The sequence below is a fragment of the Dromiciops gliroides genome, chromosome 3 (genome assembly GCF_019393635.1).
Source record: "Dromiciops gliroides isolate mDroGli1 chromosome 3, mDroGli1.pri, whole genome shotgun sequence".
NCBI classification, from domain to species: domain Eukaryota; kingdom Metazoa; phylum Chordata; class Mammalia; order Microbiotheria; family Microbiotheriidae; genus Dromiciops; species Dromiciops gliroides.
In genome coordinates, this window is record NC_057863.1 from 127,061,558 (window position 1) to 127,082,763 (window position 21,206).

At 34.6% G+C, this 21,206-nt stretch overlaps 1 protein-coding gene across 3 annotated transcripts in view; it reads right to left on the bottom strand.

Annotated features, from left to right (window-relative positions):
* The window catches only part of MYCBP2 (MYC binding protein 2), a 324,065-nt gene that overhangs the window by 98,641 nt on the left and 204,218 nt on the right, over window positions 1–21,206 (bottom strand). For all 3 annotated transcript variants that reach the window (XM_043997409.1, XM_043997408.1, XM_043997407.1), the window contains 7 exons: window positions 20,628–20,772; window positions 10,772–10,987; window positions 7,808–7,863; window positions 6,564–6,679; window positions 5,057–5,154; window positions 3,306–3,422; window positions 2,419–2,559 (listed from right to left, as the gene is read on the bottom strand). In XM_043997409.1, the coding sequence (XP_043853344.1) occupies window positions 2,419–2,559; window positions 3,306–3,422; window positions 5,057–5,154; window positions 6,564–6,679; window positions 7,808–7,863; window positions 10,772–10,987; window positions 20,628–20,772 (889 nt within the window). The remainder of the gene's footprint in view (window positions 1–2,418; window positions 2,560–3,305; window positions 3,423–5,056; window positions 5,155–6,563; window positions 6,680–7,807; window positions 7,864–10,771; window positions 10,988–20,627; window positions 20,773–21,206) is intronic.

A 21,206-nucleotide genomic window follows, 5' to 3' on the forward strand; every position in this document is an offset into this window, starting at 1 on the left:
GTCAGGAAGACCCAAGTTCAAATACTGCTTCTTATATTTACTTGCTGTGTGATCCTGGTCAAATCACTTAACCTCATTTAGCCACAATTATCTCTTGTAAAACAAGTAAAATAAGAGCACATAATACAAAAGGTTTGTTATAAGGAACAAATGAAATAACATATGTAAAGTACTTTAAAAACTTCAAAGCACTATATAAATACTAGCTATTATTTAACAGATAAGGAAAAAAAGGCCCCAGATAAATTACTGATTAATCCTACAAGGATTAGAATTTAGGTTTGCAGGATCCTAGACTACTGCCCTTTCTGCCACATTACTGCCATTAAACAGATTCATTGTCAAGAATTTAGGAAAACACACAATCAGAACTTTTCTTTTAATATAATTTATTACAACTTGATTAGAAAGGTATGATTACTATAGTGCCCTTTAAGAAGGAATTTTATTATATTCAAAAAAGAGTTTAATGACAGCATCAAGGAAAAGAATTGTAAATTCTCAATTATCCACAGAAATAGAGGAAGAAATAGTAAGCACAAATACTTTTTTTTTTTACACAAAGCAATTAATCAAAAAATTATTTATAGGGTATTTGGTTTTGGAATGCAGTATATAATGCTTTTCACGGTGGATTAACTATAACGTAATTATATTTTCTTCTCACTAAATTCAAAATTTCTCATTTCAAAAATGATAAAAAAAAAGTTTATCAGAAAAATTTATACTTCTGAAGTGTCAAGAAGGAACTGCCCACTGTGAAAACTTCTTGTATTTATGCAAGGGCCCTTCCTGTGTAAATGATTAATGTAGGCATGTCACAGCATTGAGAGGTTAAGTGAAATGCCTATAATCACTGTCAGGCCTTGAATGCAGGCCATCTTGCTTCCTAAGCCAGTCCCCTACCAAATATACCATCCTGCTTTTGTAATTTTCAAATTATTGTCTACATATTAGCAAATGTTTTTTTCAAAGAGATTTTATTAATTTGTTCTTAATTTAGAAGCAGGTGAGAAAATATATTTAAAACCAATGTTCATTTTACTATCAATCTTTGAAACCTTGTCATTTATATTCTAGTTGTCATTAAATTTTTTTCCCAATAAATTAGCAACAATCATCAAAAGTTCTAAAGATAATAAAGTCAAAATTGGCTCACATCTTTCAAAAATGCCTACCTTTTTTTTATAATTACACATCCAAATTTTAATATCCTGTGCATCTGTCACTATGAAGCAAAATGGCTTTAAAACTTTGTAATCAAATTTTCAGCCACTATAATCTGGAATTACCCACAACCAATCTACCCTCTATATCCACAATGCCTAAATATTTTTCTTTTCTTTTTAAATTTTAAAGTGCTGGCACATGTTTGAGTGATAAAAAGAGATGACTTGTTAGTGTAAAATTTTCTATTTCTTAATTATGTTTTCTACATTAATTATAATTCTAGTATTAGATTCATATTAAGACTCTCACCCCTAACTTTTAATATAATTTTTTAGCATAATCCATATGACACTCATTAGAAATCCTATAACTCAGCAGGCAAACTTAAAAACCTGCAATATATTTTAGTTCTAGAGGCTATTATGAACACTGCATAGATGATAAGTAGAAAAAGGCTTAATCTGACGCTTATCTAAATGCCCACTTAAAATGGCTTAGTTCAACACAGTTTTTCTTTCTCAAACTATATGTTAATGTGTAAATTAAGAGAAGTTTGTGCTAATTTCATACATAAGTAGTAATCATCTTAATGTCCTTTAGTTTTTTCACTCAACAGAAATGGTTTTCACTGAATTTATCCAAAGGCCACAAGTGTGGTATCCAGTGAAGATGATTTTACCAAAGCCTGTTTAAATTATTACAAGCATCTAGGATTTAGTTAAAATAAAATGTAGCACTGCCTAAAACTAGTTAGTCTTGTGCTTTACTTTCTATAGCAATGTAATTCATTGCAAGACAATGAGGCAACTTTTTACAAAACACAAAGATGAGTTACAAATCACCAACATAAAAAATGAAAGTGAAATTTAGAGGGCAAAGTTCGCTAGGAAGTATAAATAATTTGCTTTTATAAATTTTAGTTTGAAGTTCAGGTTTCAGTACAAATGAAAAAGGAAAAACAAAAATGTAATCAGTTTTTCCACCTACCACTGCAAAATTTAATGGTCCTGCTTTTTCCTTTTCTCTTTTCGCTATAGATAAATGATATGAAGTTTAAAGGACCTTAATCTTTCTACACTCCATCATCATTAGGAAGAAACCTTAAGAGTTCAAACATCTATAAAGTTATTAGTTATTAAAGTAAGTTGTGATTTACCTCAGAAATGTAAAATTGTAGCCTTAATTAAAGAAAGCCCTGTAATGGGGACAGGGTACTACTAACGTTTTTCAAAGGCACCTTTTACTTACGTCAACAGGGACCAGAAGGCTCTTGCCAAGATGTTGGTTAAAAGAGAGGCACCAGGCTTCAGTGTAACCATTCATGTTAGGCACATACTTCTTTATTGTCTCATCATTGAGTCTCAGCCATACACCATCATCATTGTGGATCTGTGGGAAACAAGCAACAAAAACGAGCCATGCCCTCCTGTAACTGCAATGAGAGTAGCAAGGACTTTAAAAAGACTGGAAAGCAGGCAGACAATGATAGACATAGAAATTAAGCAACTAGCTAATGGAAAAAGGAAAGACTAAAAATCCACGGCCATTGTGAGGTTGGGGAGAAAGCTACAAAGGATGCCCAAGCATAATGATAACTGATACACTGCAGTTATGAAAATAATTTCTGCCAGCTAGTAAAAGCATCAAGAAGACAGATTATTTTAGAATTAGGTCTTTTCCCAAAGGTGTTCATAAGTAAGTGTCTCATTGTTTTGCTAAATAATATTGTATGAAGTTAACATCAATAGAACATATGCCTTGGAATAAAATATAAAACACACCTTGGAAGGAATGCAGAAATGCAAAATTTCAAAGAATGAAGAAAAATGACACACCTTTATAATGATTTCACATTCTAAATTTATGCAAATTATTTCATCTACATATAAGTAAGCTGTCGAAGTAACCTTTACCTTTTTAAATTATAGTCTCAGATATTTTCATGATGTTAAAGAAAAACTATGTATGTTGAGACTGGATAAACAAATATTACCCTCCCAAAGTTTCTACATTTTTATTTACAATAGCTTTAATTCTATTACTGAAATAGATAAATCAGAGAACTTTTTTTTTCAAAGAAACTATCAGCAATTAAAGAATTCAAATTCACATCCAAAAATTTCCTTATAAATTACCTCGTCAATAAAAGTGATGGTTCCATTGACTTTTACTACGCCTATCTGTTCACTCTGAAGAGAAGGGTGGCTACGGATACGAAGCCCTGCACTGTCCTTGGCCACAAATTTTCGAACCTAAGAGAAGCAAAGATAGACAGTAAGGGAGGAAGAACTTATAACAGCCGTTGTAAGTAAGAAAAAACAAACTGAATGGATTTTGAAAATGCTCCATTGCTAAGAAAATATCTCAAAAATACTGCTGGTTTTTCATTGTAATCTATACCTGGTTTCTGCTTTGTTTTGAAATCATAAAAAAAGTACCTTTGAAGATATCAGAATATACTCTACCACACTAAGATTGAAAAATGATTCACACAAAGCTTATTATAATTTATCATTTTATTTTCAGCCTTAAGTACACCTAATAAAGGAAGAAAAAATTATAACTTACCCCTTCATGTTATGACAGGCTAGATCATAAATAATATAGCTCTTTCTTTAAAATAAGCAAGTAAAGCACCGGCCCTGGATTCAGGAGTACCTGAGTTCAAATCCGGCCTCAGACACTTACTAGCTGTGTGACCCTGGGCAAGTCACTTAACCCCCACTGCCCCACAATCAATTAATCAATCAATCAATCAATCAATCAATCAATATTTTTTAAAAAATAAGCAAGTAGATGTTAGTTTTTCTATATCTAATATGGAGATATAAGGAAACTCATACTTTTACTTGAAAATATGCTTCTTGAAATCTACCAATTTTATACGTAATGATAAAAAAATGAAGGTACAACATTTGGGAATTACTTAATTCAAATAAGAAACAGAGAAACAGAATAGAAACTACTTTACACTATGCTGGAAGGCTTAGCTCTTGAGAAAATTTGATAGTATTGTTCCTTTGCTCAGGGTTTTCCATGGTTCCTAACTGCTTACTTGTAAAAAAGTACAAACTCCTTGGATTGCCATTGAAGCCTCTAAATTTTGGCACTACTTTCTTTTTACAGTCATATCTGATATTTCTTCACCCCTCTACCTTCCAGGCAAACTGGACAAGGCTATCACTAATATACCCCAGGTTATTTCTTGCCTTTATCATGATGCTTCATAGACACAGAGGGTATTCTACCTTCCCCTTTATACTGCCAAAAAACCTTCTGAATAAGTTGTAACCTATTCTATAAAACTCAACTTAAGAAATCTTCCCTGATATGCCATATCTGTGATGACTCTTCTTCCTTGCACTTCACAGGACACTTTGCTGTGTACCTTCTTAAAGCACTTATACATAATTTCATGTTATAGTTATCTGGCATTCATCCCTTTTATCTCCCTTTTAAGCTCTATGTGGACACAGATTACTTGGTATCTTAACCTTCTATCTCTCCCAATAGCTAGCCCATTACTCCGGGAAAGAAGAGAAGTTTAAGAAATGTTTGCTGAATTATATTAAATAATAACAAAATGTAATACCTGTAAATTAAGGAAAGAGTTAGTAAAAATTAAGTATTTATAATTTATGTCCTTTAGTTATTATTTTTGAAAAAGCATTTTCTTTTATAATATACTTTGAAGTCATTTGGATTATTTTTTTTTAAACTGGGCAATGCAGGTTAAGTGACTTGCCCAGGGTCACACAGCTAGTAAGGGTCAAGTGTCTGAGGCTGGATTTGAACTCAGGTCCTCCTGAATCCAAGGCTGGTTCTTTATCCACTGTGCCACCTACCTGCCCCAGTCATTTGGATTCTTACTTAACTCTATTCTAACCTTATTTGGCTGAGGTTCAGCCTTTGGTTTGATCAACTGAGTCCCAGGTGGAATCATTCCCTTTGGTGGATCTTTCACTTTTACTTCTAAGCCGGCATCTTTAATAGAAAGAAACAACAACAATTGTTACATTAATGAAAAATATGTTAAAATGCATTTTGAATATTTTACAATAAACAATTATTACAGATCTATACACCATGGTTGATATTTATACTGTTTCTGCATTTGGTGGTGCAACAGAATGATAAACAGATAGAAAATTATATCAGTAGTGCTTTGAAAAAGTTATTCATTGAAAAATCTCTATTACTAGGATTTAGTCATTAACATTCAAGAGAAGAAATAAAAGCTATAAATAGTCATATATACATACTCTAAATCACTATTGATTAGAGAAATGCAAATTAAAACAACTCTGAGGTACTACTTCCTACCTAACAGATTGGCTAACATGATAAAAAAGTAAATGACAAATACTGGAGATGTGGAGAAATTGAGACATTAATACACTCCTGGTAAAATTGTGAACTGGTCCAACTATAATGAGAACAATTTGGAACTCTGCCCAAAGGGCTATAAAACTGTGCCCAGCAATACCACTACTAGGTCCATACCCCAAGGAGATCAAGGAAAAGAGAAAAGGACCTATTTGTACAAAAAATCTTTATAGCAGATATTTTTGTTGTGGCAAAGAACTGGAAATCAAAGTGATGACCATTAGTTAAGGAATGAATGAACAAGTTGTGGTCTATGATTGTGACAGAATACTATTGTGCTATAAGGAATAACAAGCAGGATGGTATCAGAAAAACTTGGACTTATATGAACTCATGCAAAGTCAAGCGAGTAGAACTAGAACATTGTACACAGTAATAGCAATACTGTAAAGAAGATAAACTGTGAAAAACTTAGCTATTTTGACTAAGACAGTGATCCAAGACAATTCCAAAAGACCCATGATGAAAAATGCTATCTACTTCCAGAGAAAGAAGTGATGAACACTGAGTGCAAATTGAAACATACGTTTTTCACTTTGTTTATCTTGGAGTTGTGTGTGTGTGTGTGTGTGTGTGTGTGTGTGTGTGTTCTTCTTCAACATGGCTAATATGGAAATGTTTTGCATGACTTCTTATGTATAATTGGTATCATATAGCTTGCCTTCTCAGGTGGTAGGGGAGGGGTTATAAGGAAGGAGAGAATTTGGAACTCAAAAATTTTTTCAAATGAAAGCTTAAGTTTTAAAAAAATGTAACTGGGAAATATTTAATGAAATATGTAAAATGTTTAAAATAAATTTACATCAAAAAACAAACTACTTATGAGTTTTCTAATTCTACTGTAGGCTATTTGCGCTTATGCAATAAATACACAGCATAATGCCTAAAGCAATGTCTTTTAAAAATCTGTCTATGAATGAAATTATTATACACCCTTACTCTGACTTGAAGCTACATGTCATACTTGGAATAGCTTCCCTACTTAAAAAAAAGAAAGGGCCAAATACCTATTTCGATACTGTCAATAGTAACATGGATAGTGTAGAGTCCGATGGCCCCTGGAGTCCAGTTTGCACAGTAAGTGCCATCGTTGTTGACTCTGATCAACATATTTTCACTTGGTCTGAAAAGAAACAAAAGAAACAATGTAATATCTAACTTAACTGTCTTAAAAATCACATATATAATGCAGCCTTTATTTCCAAACTTCTTAACCTCAAATAAAATAATCTCTTCTCAGCTTCTTATAATTTAACTGAATAACAGTGGTAATTTCCCTCTACCTCATATTATTATAGAACCGCCCAAAGTTGTAATATCCTATTTAGCTTTTATGTATTTAAAAATTGGTCCTTCAATTCATTATGATTTGGGAAGATTTTAAGATACAAGAAAACTTTTTGAACAATTATAACACACTTCCTCACCACTCACTTTTCAAACCACTGTATTCTGAAGTCCAAAGCAAGCAGTCAATGAATCTATGCTCTTCAAGGTTACTAATGATCTCTTAAGTGCTAAAATTTCTGTTTTTTTCACAATCTCTGTCTTGACCTCTCTGCTGGTTTTGATAAAGATGACCATCCTTACCACCTATGTATTTCTCCATTCTCCCTCACCTTCCCTAATATTGCTCTCTCCTGGTTCTTCTTCATACCTGATAATATGTCTTCTTTACTAGATTATCATCTGTAACCTGCACCTTGACATTGTTGTACCTCAAAGTTTATAATGAGTTTTCATCTCTTTTTTCTCTATAATTTCTCTCAGCATTTTAAACACAACATGTCCAAAATCGAACTCATTCTATTTTATCCTAAGCCTATTCCTCTTCTAAACTTTCCTATTTCTGCTGAATATGATCATTGTTCCAGTCATTCAGGTTCACAGCAGAGTCACCCTTAGCTTTACTAATTTCATTGCTGCTAGTATTCAATTAGTTGCCAGATCTCATTCCTCCTGAATCCAGGGCTGGTACTTTATCCACTGTACCACCTAGCTGCCCCTCAAAAAGGAATTTGTAAACAGAAATTAGACTAATTGGTGGAGTGAGGAAAAAAATATATATATATGTATTTTTTGGGGGGGACAATGAGGGTTAAGTGACTTGCCCAGGATCACACAGCTAGTAAGTGTCAAGTGTCTGAGGCAAGTTTTAAACTCAAGTCCTCCTGAATCCAGGGCAGGTGCTTTATCTACTGCACCACCTAGCTGCCCCCAGGAAAACATTTTTTGATCATACTACCCTTACCGTTTAGGTGTTGGTGAAGCAAAACGTAACTCTTCAAAAGAATAGTTTTCATAAACCTATGGGAAAAGATTAAAAAAACTTTAAAAACAATTACAAATTTCCCTTAATAATTATCACCCTTCAAGGGCCAGTACAATTTCCATGGGAAACATTCTCCTACCTCTTCTGTCATGAAATATTTCTCCTTGTCTGAAGTACTCATTATCTTATAGTTAATTCTCCTATAAGTCACTCAAGTGGCAGCTTGAACAATCATGTAATTCATCAGACTTACCTGAATGATTTTTGGTTAGTCTGAACATCAAATCACCCAATGAAGATATTCAAAACAATATCATAGGTTCTGGGATAACTCCAAATTACAAATTCCAAAAATATCATGAGTGATGGAAACATCATTGGAACAAGTAGTATCTACAGATTTCCGGGTAACCAGATTATGTAGATGATGAATTTTTCAGTCATGTTACAAATAAAAAGTGCTAATATTTTCATTAAAAAAAACAAAACCCAAGCCTGTCAAATTACTTCTACTTTACAGGGAACAAAGAGAAGAACTTGAAAACATTGGGCAAATGTCACAAATAACTAATGAGAATTGTATGCTCCTTAAAGAATTTTTTTCTGAAAATTTATACAAATGTAACACCATCATCATAAAGAAACATTTTGTCTTAATTGTATACTCCTAATAAGTTGTGTAATCATGTTTTTTCTTCCTTGTTATTTTGTCTTTTGTTTAAACATTTCCAAACATCCATAGCACAGATAGTACTATCTCCATTCCTTAAAAGGCAGTCATTATGAGCTGCTATAGTTGAAAAACTCACTAGCTGGATTCTAACTTTCTAGGAATGTTGAGCCCCTCTGAACTTGACTAGGCTAGTCCTCAGATGGCAATCTGTCAATATATGAGGCATTTCCAGCTGTGTAGATGCTGTCAGAATGTATACATTGATGGCATAGCATTTGAAAACCTAGGATCATCTCACCATGTGATATGAATCAGAAAAGAACTTTGGTAGAAGCCATTTGTTCTTGTAGAAGATTAAAATTATATCAGCCAATTGCCAAGCACTTATTAAATGCCAACTATATGCTAAGTTCTGGGGAGAAAAAGGCAACAGTGAAACAGTCCCTGACTAAAAGGGGCTTATATTCTAATAGGGGAGACCATTGCAATGGATACTAGGTAGTTTTGGGAGGTAGGGCACTAGCAGACAGGGGGAAGAGGAAAGGGTAAAAGGTTTCATGTAGAAAGTGGTACATGAATTGGGTCTTGAAGGAAACCAGTGATTCTAAGAGGTGGTGGTACATTCCGAGCATGAAGGACAATCAGTGCATAAACATGGAGATGGAAGATGGGTTTCCTGTGGGAGGAACAGCAATAGGGCCAGGATGGCTGATTGTGAAGAGAAAGACGTACAATAAGACAGAAAAGGTAGAAAAGGCCAGCTTGTGAACAGATGCAGAGGAGTTCCGACTCTATTCCAGAGTGAACAGGAAGCCTCTAGAGATCAATTGAGGGGATGACATGCTCACATGGGAAGACAAGGTAAGTTTGCAGACAGTAGTGGAATAACTAGTAGAGAGGCAGAAATAGAAATCTAGAGAGAGGGGGACTGATGACGGAGGCAATCTGTTGTGGAATATACAAGAGGATAAGGGGAAGGCAGAAGGGAACATCTAATGAGCACCTACTAATGTGTGAGGCACTGTGCTATATTACCTATTTGACCCTCACAACAACCCTGTGAGGTAGATACAATGTAAAACACAGAGGTTAGACTTAGCAAGAAGGTCCACCTCTTTACCAAAGATGAGTAAAATAGGGAATAGTGGGGGATGATGCCAAGCATTGTGAAATGAGGATGGGGAAAACAGGAACTCATGGCAAATAGCAATGTTTCTTGGTACTCAGTTGAGAGGGTGGGAGAGCAGGGTGTTGTGGGAGGCACTGAGGAGAAAAGAGAAGGTTGGAAGAGTCTTTGGGGAGAGTAGAATACAGAACCAACCAGGGACTGCCTTGCTACAGTAAAGGCCCACTTGAGATTAGATAATTTAAATTTGTAGCAGACCCAGTCAACAGAAGTCACTTCTCCAGCTCTGTTTAGTAGCATGAAGTGCAAAGGAGGCAAATGGTCGGCACAATCTAAGATTTAGGTCTTGTAAATCACAGTGAGGATGAAAAGCTTAGAAGAAGTAAGGGACTGGGAAAGATGGAATGACGGGATTTTAACTGGATAAAGGAATTTTAGTTTTCTTGATCATGGAAGTGGAATACTTATGAGCGATGATAAAATCTAGGATGTAACCATACCTCTGCAGAGTTGAAGTGGAGTGGAGAAGGTCATGTAAGCTCAGTGGATTGAGGAACTTGAAGGTAAGTGTATTTGAAGAAATAGTAATATGTACATTGAAGTCTCCTACGAGGGCAAGAGAGGGAGACTATAAACCAGGCAATGAAATGAGGAAGGAAGAAAAATATCCTGGAGTTTGATGAATTACAGTCAGCAGTATCTAGAATGGATGATGAATTTGGATAGGGTAAACCACAAACAAGCAGCTATTAGAGTGATAATGGTAGAGGAAGGGTGTCTAGAAGTGGCAATGGAGAGCAGGAAGTGTTCCAATTCTCCCTCTGGGTCCAATAACAGAAGTTGCTAGAAAAGATGGACAAGGATTTTGTCATTCATGATGATCCAGGTATAGTGAGAAGCAGAAGATGGAAGGAGTATGAGGGCAAGAGTTCTAAAATTAAGGGAGATTTGTTCATTTCAGAGATCACAGTGGAAGTGGCTGGCAGAAAGGGAAGGACAGAGGAAGGATAGGGTTAAAGTGGTTGTATATGACAAAGCATTATCGGGGGTTAGGGAAGGGAGACTGTTCTTAGGGAGTCATGGATTCAACATCACACAAACACAAAGAAAGGGGGCAGGAGTTTATCAAAATAAAATCAATTACCTTCATCATAGTAATGGCAATATAACGAGCTTCTTTTACAATCATGGGTTCATAAGAAGCATCAAGTTTTGGTGATGCAAGCCCCCCGAAAGTCATATCAGGGTTCGTGGAAGTAGCTGGTGCTGAAGGACTGCCTGGAATCCTTTGATGCTTCTTCACTTGTTCTTGTTGTAAAGATGTTTTTTTCTGAGAAACAGGAACAGCCTTCACCTCGACCTACCACAATAAAGTACAATTAATCTCACAAGTAAAAATGTGAAATGGCTATTCTATAATCATATGTGAAGTATCAAAGTATACAGGAATATTGTAATACCACGACCTACAATACAACTAATTAGACCCCTTCCAAGAGAACTTAGTCACAAGAACTATCAGAAAGGTCTCATTGTAATACTATTATTTCACCTATAATGTGGTTCACTCCATGGACCACCAGTATGGTTAAATACTGTGATTCCCATATGCTTGGAAAAATTAACTGATCATTTAACATGATATATAAAACCAAAATCAAATCAAATCATTCATAGTAAAGAAATGCTAAGAAAAAAACACTGAGTATCATATGAAAAAAAGAATGTGTTATAGTGGGAAAAACACAGGATTTGGAATCTGAACACCTGAGTTTGAGTCCTAGCATGGTCATTTACGTGGTTGAAGTCCTTTGACCTTGAGGAAGTCACCAATCTCTCTGACCTTCAGTTTTCCAATTTACAATGCAGATAATATCCTACAAATTTTTTTGGGCGGGGGGAGGGGTGAGGCAATTGGGGTTAAGTGACCTGCCCAGGGTCACACAGCTAGTAAGTGTCAAGGGTCTGAGGCCGGATTTGAACTCAGGTCCTCCTGAATCCAGGGCTGGTGCTCTATCCACTGCACCACCTAGCTTCCCCCAAAGTTGTTTTTAAGAAAAGTGTTTTGTCTACGTCCAGTGTTATATAAAAGTGAGTTATCTATAAAATGAAGGGGTCGAAATTTTTAAAATCTATTTTCTTTTTTCCTGAACAATAAAATGAGCAATTTCCTAAAAAAAAAGTAGAAGAGAAAAAGAGGACTGGGTATGTGGCCAGGAATCTTTATCTATGAAGAACTTGCTTTTTCCTTTACATATGTGATCCATTCATCATTTAATTTTCAAAGATGTCCTGCTATCCTGTATGTTCTTCTGGACTTCCTTTTGTTTTCTTCTGTACATTTGAAAAGAAAATGCTTCAGGTTGGATAGGAGTGGATCAACAAATTGGCTACTGCCATAAGGAATGAAATGATTCCACTCTTCAAGGGGCCAGAGAGAATACTCAGTAATGAATGATTCCTGGAAGGAAAATTAGTGACTAATGGTTTGTGGAGAAACAGAGAAAAATTCATTTTTCAAAGAAAGATATTTATGTACCAAACTGAACTTCCAGAAATCAAGTATACTTTATTTATAATTAAAGATGCACAGTAATGTTTTTTTTTCCTATACTAGATAAAAATTCTTCTATTGTACAAAGTTTGCACAAAAGAGGAGATTCTTATGGTAATGAAACTTTTAACATGTTTCGTGATATCTGTATAGTGGACTACTTCAACAGAGACTTTTTTCATTCTTGTGATTGATTCCTATAACTTGAGGTTCAGAATTTGTTCCTATTTTCATACAGCATTAGGCATTTTGCTTATGATAAGTGACATTTGATTCTTTTCAAGAAATAATGGCCATTGGGAGTTCACATATGAAAACAGCATAATGTTACTTGTCAAATAAATGAAATACATCTAAAGGCTTCAATGACCCAAATTAAGCTTATAAAAAATATTACTTCATTTTGTGGAAATTTTATTTTACAACCTGCCAGCAATGATATTCATGAATTAAAAGTCCTGTTGACACACACACATACATATGTATGCATGTATGTATATTAGTTTGTTGTATTAGGGTTTCTTCTTTAGAAAGTAGTATTTTAGTCTTCTGGAAATTAGTGGCTTATAATTATTAAGGGCTTTGATTACTAGTTATATCATTTCTAGATGGTTTCAAGCTTATGTTTAGCACCATTTCACTTATAAGTTGAATATTTCCCCGTTCATACAGATCCTTTAAATTGTTAGCTTTCAAATTATCTTCAGTTTTATGTTAGCAGTACTCCAGAGATGATAAAATTAATGGTTTTGTAAAGACGTCACTTTATAACTAAATGTTATTTGATCTTAGAAAAATGTCTTACTGATTTCTTCCCCTCTTCTCTTCTCCCTTCCTCCCTCTTCCTCTGTCTTCGACTTTAATGCTATCCCTCTTATTACACCATCCCCCATATCCAATTAAAAAATAAAACCTGTGTAACATATAGTTATTGAAAAAGAATTCTGACATTTGCTAAGCCCAAAAACTTATGTTTCATTTTGTGCCTTGAATCCATCACCCTACTTGTCAGGATGTGGATAACAGGATTTATTATCAGTCCTCTGGAACTGTGATTGGTTAGTACACTGATCAGAATTTTTAAGTCTTTCAAAGTTCTGCTTCTTTATAATTTAGTTGTAATTGTATATATTTTATTTCTAGATCTATGCATAAATTCATATACCTTTCCCCAGGATTCTCTGGAACAAATTCTTTTCTCAGTTTTTATGGTGTAATATTTCATTATATTAATATGCCATAATTTGCACTCCCCAATTTCCATTTCTTTAGTATGACAAAAAGAGCTGCTATAAACATTTGTGTACATATGAATCTTTCTTGTTTATTTCCATATGATGCTGCCTCAACTGTGGACATATTCCTCAACCTCCTCCTACTGGAACTACCTGGACTCTGCCCCACGTCCACTGATAAATGAATTTTTGCCTTAGCTTGCCAGGAAACATGTCACTTCACATGCCTTTTTACGTCTGGGCTTCTCCCCAAAGAATGTAAGCTCCATCTTCACTAATTACACTTGTATCTTTAGGGCTTAGCTCAGTGCCCAAAACAAAGTAAGCACTTGATGAATGCTTTGTCATACATTCATTCATTTTTTTTTCTTTGATCTCTTTGGAGCCTAGTAATGGTATTACTGGGTCAAAAGGTATGCATGATTTGGTGACTTTAGGGATATAGATCCAAATTGCTTTCTAGAATGGCTGGACAATTTATTAGTGTGCCTATTTTCACATGGACCTTCTTAATAATTGTCATTTCCCATTTTTGTCAAGTTTGACAATTTCAGAGATGTGACGTGGAACCTCGGTATCGTTTTAATTTGTATTTCTCTAATGATTATTGTTTTGAAGTATTTTTTCATAGTCATTGATATATTGGATTTCTTTATTTGAAAACTGCCTACTAATATCCTTTGACCAAATATTTATATGATGAGGAATGGCTCTTGTTTTCATAAATTTAAATAAAGCCCTGATATATTTTGGATATAAGATCTTTATCCAAAAAAAAAATCTCTTCCAAGATTTCCCCTCAATTATTCCCCCTTCTAAACTCAAATGCAGTTGTCTTATTTGTGCAACAAAAGATTTAATTTTATGTAATCAAGTGTTCATGATTTCCTGTGATCTTCTTTATGCCATGTTTGGTTTAGTGTTCTTCATCTATTAACTGAGAAAGAGATTTCCTTCCTTGCTTCTCTAATTGGTTTATGATATGACCTTTTAAATTTAACCCCTCCATCCATTTGATACTTATTGGGATATATGATGTGAGGTGTTGAGCTAAACTTAATTTTTAGCTTTTCCAAAAAGCAATACTTTACCCCAGTAGCTGAGGTCTTTGAGTTTAAAAAAAAAAATAAAACAAAACCCCCCAAACTGTATTATAGTGTTCATTTGCTTCTATATGCTGTCCACCTCAACAACAATGGTTGATCTCTGTTTTTTAACCAGTACCTTATGATTTTGATGATTTTCGGTTCTTAGTATGAGATATGGTATTAATAGCCCCTCCCTCTTTCTCTTTTGAAAATAATTTCCTTTGAGATTCTTGATATTTTCCTACAGATGAATTCTGTTATTATTTTCCTGGCTCTCCAAAATAATTATTTGGTAGTTTGATTAGTACAGATTTGAATAAGTAAATTAATTTGGTAGTATGGTCATTTAGTATGGACTATCCGTGAGCAATGTATATCTTTTCCAATTTCTTATGGCTATATTTCTCTATATGAAGTGTTTTATAGTTGTATTCAGGTAGCTGCTGTATGTCATAATAGACAAGACTCCCAAATATTTTGTTATTCTACAGTTATTTTAAATGGACATTTTCTTTCTATTGTATTCTGCTGAGTTTTCTGGACCTTCTTCAGGACAGTTGATTTGTAGATTTAATTTATAGCCTGAAACTTTGTTGAGGTCATTGTTTTGATCAATATTATAGTTGACTCTTGCTTCTCTAGAATTTCTCTAGAATATTTCTGCTTGTCTGCATTTGTTTGTGACCCCTTTTATGCCCCAATACAAGGTAAATTTTTGTAAAGATCCTATACACAGCTGAGAAATATATAAATTCCTTTCTGTTCCCTTTTAGTTACTGCTAGAGATCTATTAGGAACTTTATTTAGATTCCTACCATTTTCATGTTTATATTTTTGTTAGATTTTCCTAAGTCTGAAAGAAAACACTTTATCCCCTTCATTCTAATCTTTACTAAAATGATGGTGATGAAAGATGGGTATGATCAACATCAGTCATATATAATTGAAGCTTTTTGTTTCTGTTTAATTGTACCTCTCCTCTTCATTTTGCCCCATCCCAGACCACAGGTTTTGACTTATTTTTTCCTTTACTTTTAATTGCTCCATCATGTTCCACCTTCTGCACCCAAAGTTCATCCATCCATCCACCCATCCATTATTGCCAACTGCTCCCTCTGAAATCCAGCCCGCCTTCTAAATGTCCCTTCTCTTCTCACACTGTCTTCACCTATTTCCCTATTCAGTGTAATACATTTCTATACCAAACAATTGGGTGTTTTCAATTTTTCTTTTGTCTAGTTGAGGTTAAAGTGAGTTTCATTGAAAACTGATTTCCCCACTCTTTCCTGCATGCTTGTATATTCTTCATCTCATGCAGTTCCTACATAGTAAGCTTCCTCTCCTTTCTATTTCCTTTCCTCATTTATTTCCTTTTTTTGGTAAGACCATAAAAATGGAATAAAACTATCCTCAGGTCCTATGTTTGTCTTGTATAATTTCTTCTATGATCTCTGAAGACATTAGTTTCTAAAAGTACACTTGTTTCTCCTCCCTGTATTAGAATGTAAATAAATCATCACCATATAGTGCCTTCCATTTAATCAACTGAATTTATTATTTTTTTAAAAATTTCTATTCACTTCTACATTTTTATTTTAAAGTTTCTATTCACTTCTGGGCTTTTCATGGAAAATGCATTATTTTTTATCAAAGCTTTTGCTGGATAGGTTCTATCTAGTTATAAGCCTTTATCTTTGCTTTTTGAAATACAATAATTTATGATTCTCTCTCCTTTATATTGGCAGCAGTTGCCAAGGCTTATAGATCCTTGGAATTGAACTCTTTCTGTTTGGTTGCCTATGGTATTTTTTCCTTTGATCTGGAACTCTGTTGTTCCTAGGAGTTTTATTTTAGATTTCTTTCAGCAGTTGACTGAGGAATTCATTCTATGTTCAGTTTTCCATGGAATTTTAGTAGATTTTGACATTTTCATTTATGATTCCTTGAAATATAGTATTTAGAATTTTTTAAATCATGATTTTCAAATAGTCCAATGATTCTTATATGATTACTTCTTGACGTGTTTTCCAGGTCAATGGCATATACTTTTATATTTTCTTCTGTTCTTCTCCCCAGCCCTCACAAACCTTGAAGCTAGATGGCACAACTATTAAGAGTATTAGACTTGGCAGTCAGGAACTCCTGAGTTCAAATTTCACCTATGACACTTACTAGCTGTGTGATCCTGGGCAAGTCACTTCTTTCAGAATTAGTTTCCTCATCTGTAAAATGGGGATAATAGAGTACCTACTTCACAGAGCTGTTTTGAGGATCAAATGAGATAACGTATATACAGCACTTTGTATACCTTAAAGCACTATATAAATGTTATTGTATTATACTTTACTATTACATGTTAATATTTTCTATTTCATGGAGTCATCACTTTCTGTTTGGTCCATTCTAATTTCCGTGGAATCCTATTGCTGGATAGGGTTTATAACCTATGATACTCTGTGGGATTAGAAAACATGATGAGGCAAGAGAAAGAAATATAGTTGAGTTCTGTTCCAAGAAAGAAAAAGAAAGGACATAAGAACAAATGGTGAAAAGGAAATCCAACTAAACAATAGTGTATCATTTTTTCAGCCCAAGATGATAAATTCAGCCTAGACAATTCAGTTTGTAGACCTGCTTCTAGAATAAGTCTACAGGGACAGGGCTGTATTTACAGCGCTGTAGCACTGACCCTAGAGCAAAATCCCAGAATTAGTTTGTAGCAGCACACCAAGGATTGGTCTACAGCTCTCTCACTCTTATTCTGGAGCAAGATTTGAGATTTAATGCAAGGGTGGGCCCATCTATACCTGTGCTACTCTGCTCCCAGAGTTGAATAGTAGATTCAGACTGCTGGCTGGTACAGATTTGGGGAACAATGGCAGCTGTTTCTCTGACTCCAGGGCTGGATCATGAATTCTAGCCATAGGGTATGATCAGGACAAGGACTGTGGATCAGTGGGCAGCCTATATCATTTTGTTGCTTTTAAGCTACAATAGCCTTCCAGCCATCTAACAAGGGTTTAGGCCAGCATCTGTCTACTGTAATATCAATCAAGGGTAAGGTTATAGTTATATTATCCAAATCCAAACTCAGAATAAATGAGCAGTATCAGTACACACCCCAAATCACATTAAGTGGGACTGCTGGAAGTTTGCAGGTCCCTGGCTTAAGCTGCCCTTGAAGTCTTTGAAGAATACAGCACTCAATAAATACTCAGAGAACACAACAGCAGAATCCCTGATAACAGAGGCCGAGGAATGTATAAGGCCCTAACATTCCATCCAGAAGTGAGAATAGCCTGGCTCTAATACAAAATCTTAATTCAGGAAATAAGCTTGGATATTCTGATGAAAAAGAGATATTATGGAGACAAAGACTCCCAAGATACAAACCCAGAAGAAAGGAAAAATGCTAAAATATTTACAAATGAATGCTCAAAGAAAGTAAGTTTGGATTAAAGGTCAATTACAATTCTGGAAAGAAATGAAGCAAGAGAAACAATAAAGGAAAAGTGGGAAGAATAGCCCAATAGTATCAGATCTGAAACTAGACAATAAGTCAGGAATCATCAATTTGTTACTTGCTGAGAGAGAGAGCGAGAGCGAGAGCGAGAGCGAGAGACAGAGAGAGAGAGAGAGAGCGAGAGAGAGAGCGAGCGCACTCAATGGAACAGATTAGATATACAACACAGATGCAAATAATCTTAGAAGCCCAGGATTTGATAAGTCTAAGCACCCAGGGGAATGCCTTATTATTCAACCAAATACTACTGGGAAAACTAGAAAGAAATCTGGCAAATATTTAGTTTAGGCCAACATCTTATAACATATATCATCGTAATCTCCAAATGGATAAATGACAAATATAAAAGGTCACATCACAAAAAAGATTAGACAACAAGAAAGAAATCTCTTAGATCTATGGATGGAGTTTAAAGTTCTTGAGCTAGTAAGAGAGATAGAAGATAAAATAGACAGTTCTAATTACACAAAATTAAAAAGCTTTTTGCTCAAATAAAATCAAAGCAAAAGCTAGAAAAGAAAATGGATACTGAAAAAAGATCTTTGCAGGAAGTTTCTATGATACAGGTCTAATTTCCAAGATATATAGGAATTAATTCTATTTCAAGAAATAACAGCTATGGTCAAATGATATGAACAAATAGTTTCAAAAAAGGACATCCAAATTGTCAACAGTCATTTGAAAAAATGCTCCAAAACACTAATAAAGAGACAAGTACAAAGTACAGTTAAGTCTGAAGTTTTACTTCATATTCATCAAATTGACAAAGATGATTAAAAAAAGGGGCAGAGCTGTTGGAAAAGAGATTATATAATATGGAACTCTGAAATAGACCATCCATTCTAGAAATGATTTGGGAAAAATGCCTAAAGTGCCTTTTAGTCACTAAACTGCAATATATCCTTTGACCTAGACATACTACTACAAGTCCTTTATGTTAAGGAAAGCAAAAGAAAAAGTATAATGACCTACATATACAAAAATATTTGTAATACTTATTTTGGTAGTAGCAGAGCCCTGAAAACTAAGGGGATGTCCATGACTTAGAGTAGCTAAATATGGTATATCACTAAGAGAAAAAAGATAGTTTCAGAGAAGTCTAGGAAGACAAGTATAAACTGATGTAATGTGAAGTGATCAGAAACAGGAGAAAAATTTATGAAATAAGTGTTAAGAAAAAAATACCTTGAAAGACTTAAGCCTGATCAATGCAATGACCTACCATGATTGCAGAGATCCTATAAAAAAGTATGATACTTACCTCCAGATAGAGAGGGAATAGACTCAAGATGCATAATGAGATGCATTTCTCAACATGGACAATGTAGGAATTTGTTTTGCTTGACTATATATATTTATTGTAAGGGTTTTGTTTTTCTTTTCTGATGGCAGGAGTGGGAAGGAACAGAAAATAAAAGCTTGTTGAATTAAAAAGAGTGAAATAAAAATAAAAAAATAAAATGTAGGTGGTAGTAAATTTAGTGCCTACTTCATAGAGCTTTTAGAGGAATAAATGAGGAAACGGATATAAGAAGTGCTTTATAAATGGCCACCACTGTTATTAAACAAACAAAAAAAACAAAACAAAAAAACCCAAAACCAAAACACCCCCACCTTCTCCTTGGATTTTTTCTTTCCTAGGTATTATTTAAAATTATATTTTGTATCTCTTGCTTAATTTCTTACAGACACTCCTGTAGTCCTTATAGCCAGGATATCTTTCTCTCTCTAAGGTTCTATATGCACCTGTAGCTGTTATTCTCTTTCTGTGTTTTCCTCTTGGGTTTTTCTCTATCCTTAATATCTCATAATTGTCTTCATTATTTTATTCTGTTGAAACATATCTCTAATATCAGTTTCTGGCTCGGGGCTTTGTCTTCAGGTCAAACTCTGTTCCCTTCCATACTCTTGGATGGTGGAGGTAGGGCCTGTTTGGTCCTACATGTCCTAACTAAGACTGCCCAACTTTCTACTGGGTCCTGGCTAAATAAAGATGGAATCTTCCCTGTATTCTTTTTGCACAAGCCTGCATCTAACATTGGCTTTATGGCCCTAACAGCCCCAACCAGATGATATTGATTCTGTTGGTAGAAGGCCTCTTACAAGATTCCAGGAGTTCTGGCTCTTTCTCCTGCTGTGGACTGCTTGAGTGCTGGCTTCTTTAAGCAGTGGTCTGTCCCTGTCTCAGACTGTGGTTCAGGTGTAAGCCACCTGAGCTCTGGGTTTGCAAGGGCTACCTGATTAGGTGCTACTCAGGACCTGCCTCCTGTTATGCTTCAAACATGGGCTGTCTGAGGATTGGTCTAGTCCTGTCTCCTGATGTGGGTTCAGGCTCCTTGATCATGTTTTGGGCAGGTTTCTGGAAAACTTTTTGAGAAGTCCTAGACTTGCTGGATATTTATTTCTCTTTCCTTCTGATACATTTTTAGAACTTCATTGAGGATGTTTCTGGGGGATCTGGGCTCTTCTGGTTCTTAATATGCCACTGTCATTCCAAATCCCTCCCCGATGATGATTTTTAAGGTCATTTGGACTTAAAATTTTGATGACGTAGGCACTTAATAAGGACTAATCAATTTACTTTAATTAAAAATAATTACCTTCATATTAGGAACATGAACCACATCACCATACTGATCCTTTGTTTGAACAGTAATTGTAGTAGGCCAACCACAACGGATATCATCTTTATTGAGAATCAATGATGTTTTCTGAGGATCAGCATAAGAATCTGGCTGAAGCCACCTATAGTATTAAAATTGTATACATTTAATGACTTACACTACAACATGAATTAGGTATAATAAATATGCAAAAACTGAAGCAATGTAAATATAGTAAATCAATTTTAGTCACAACTAGGATTCACTAATCATCCTTGCCATGTCTACTACCTGGAAAAAAAATCCACAGACAGTCCCAAAGTATAGGAATATAGCTTAAAAAAAGTTGTGTTTTTTTTTAAATAAAGATAATTATAAAGGCCAAGAATTTTTTTAAAAATGACTACTATATTACAGAGTTGACTCAGTTTTTTGGCTAATCTGAGGACTTGATTTTGGAGACAATTTATAATCACTGAGTTCAACTCTGCTTTGTCAGCTGGAAGATGATGGTAAAACCAATGTGTTCTTCATAGCTGTTCTGAGCCAAACATCTAGAAAAAGTCATAATCAATA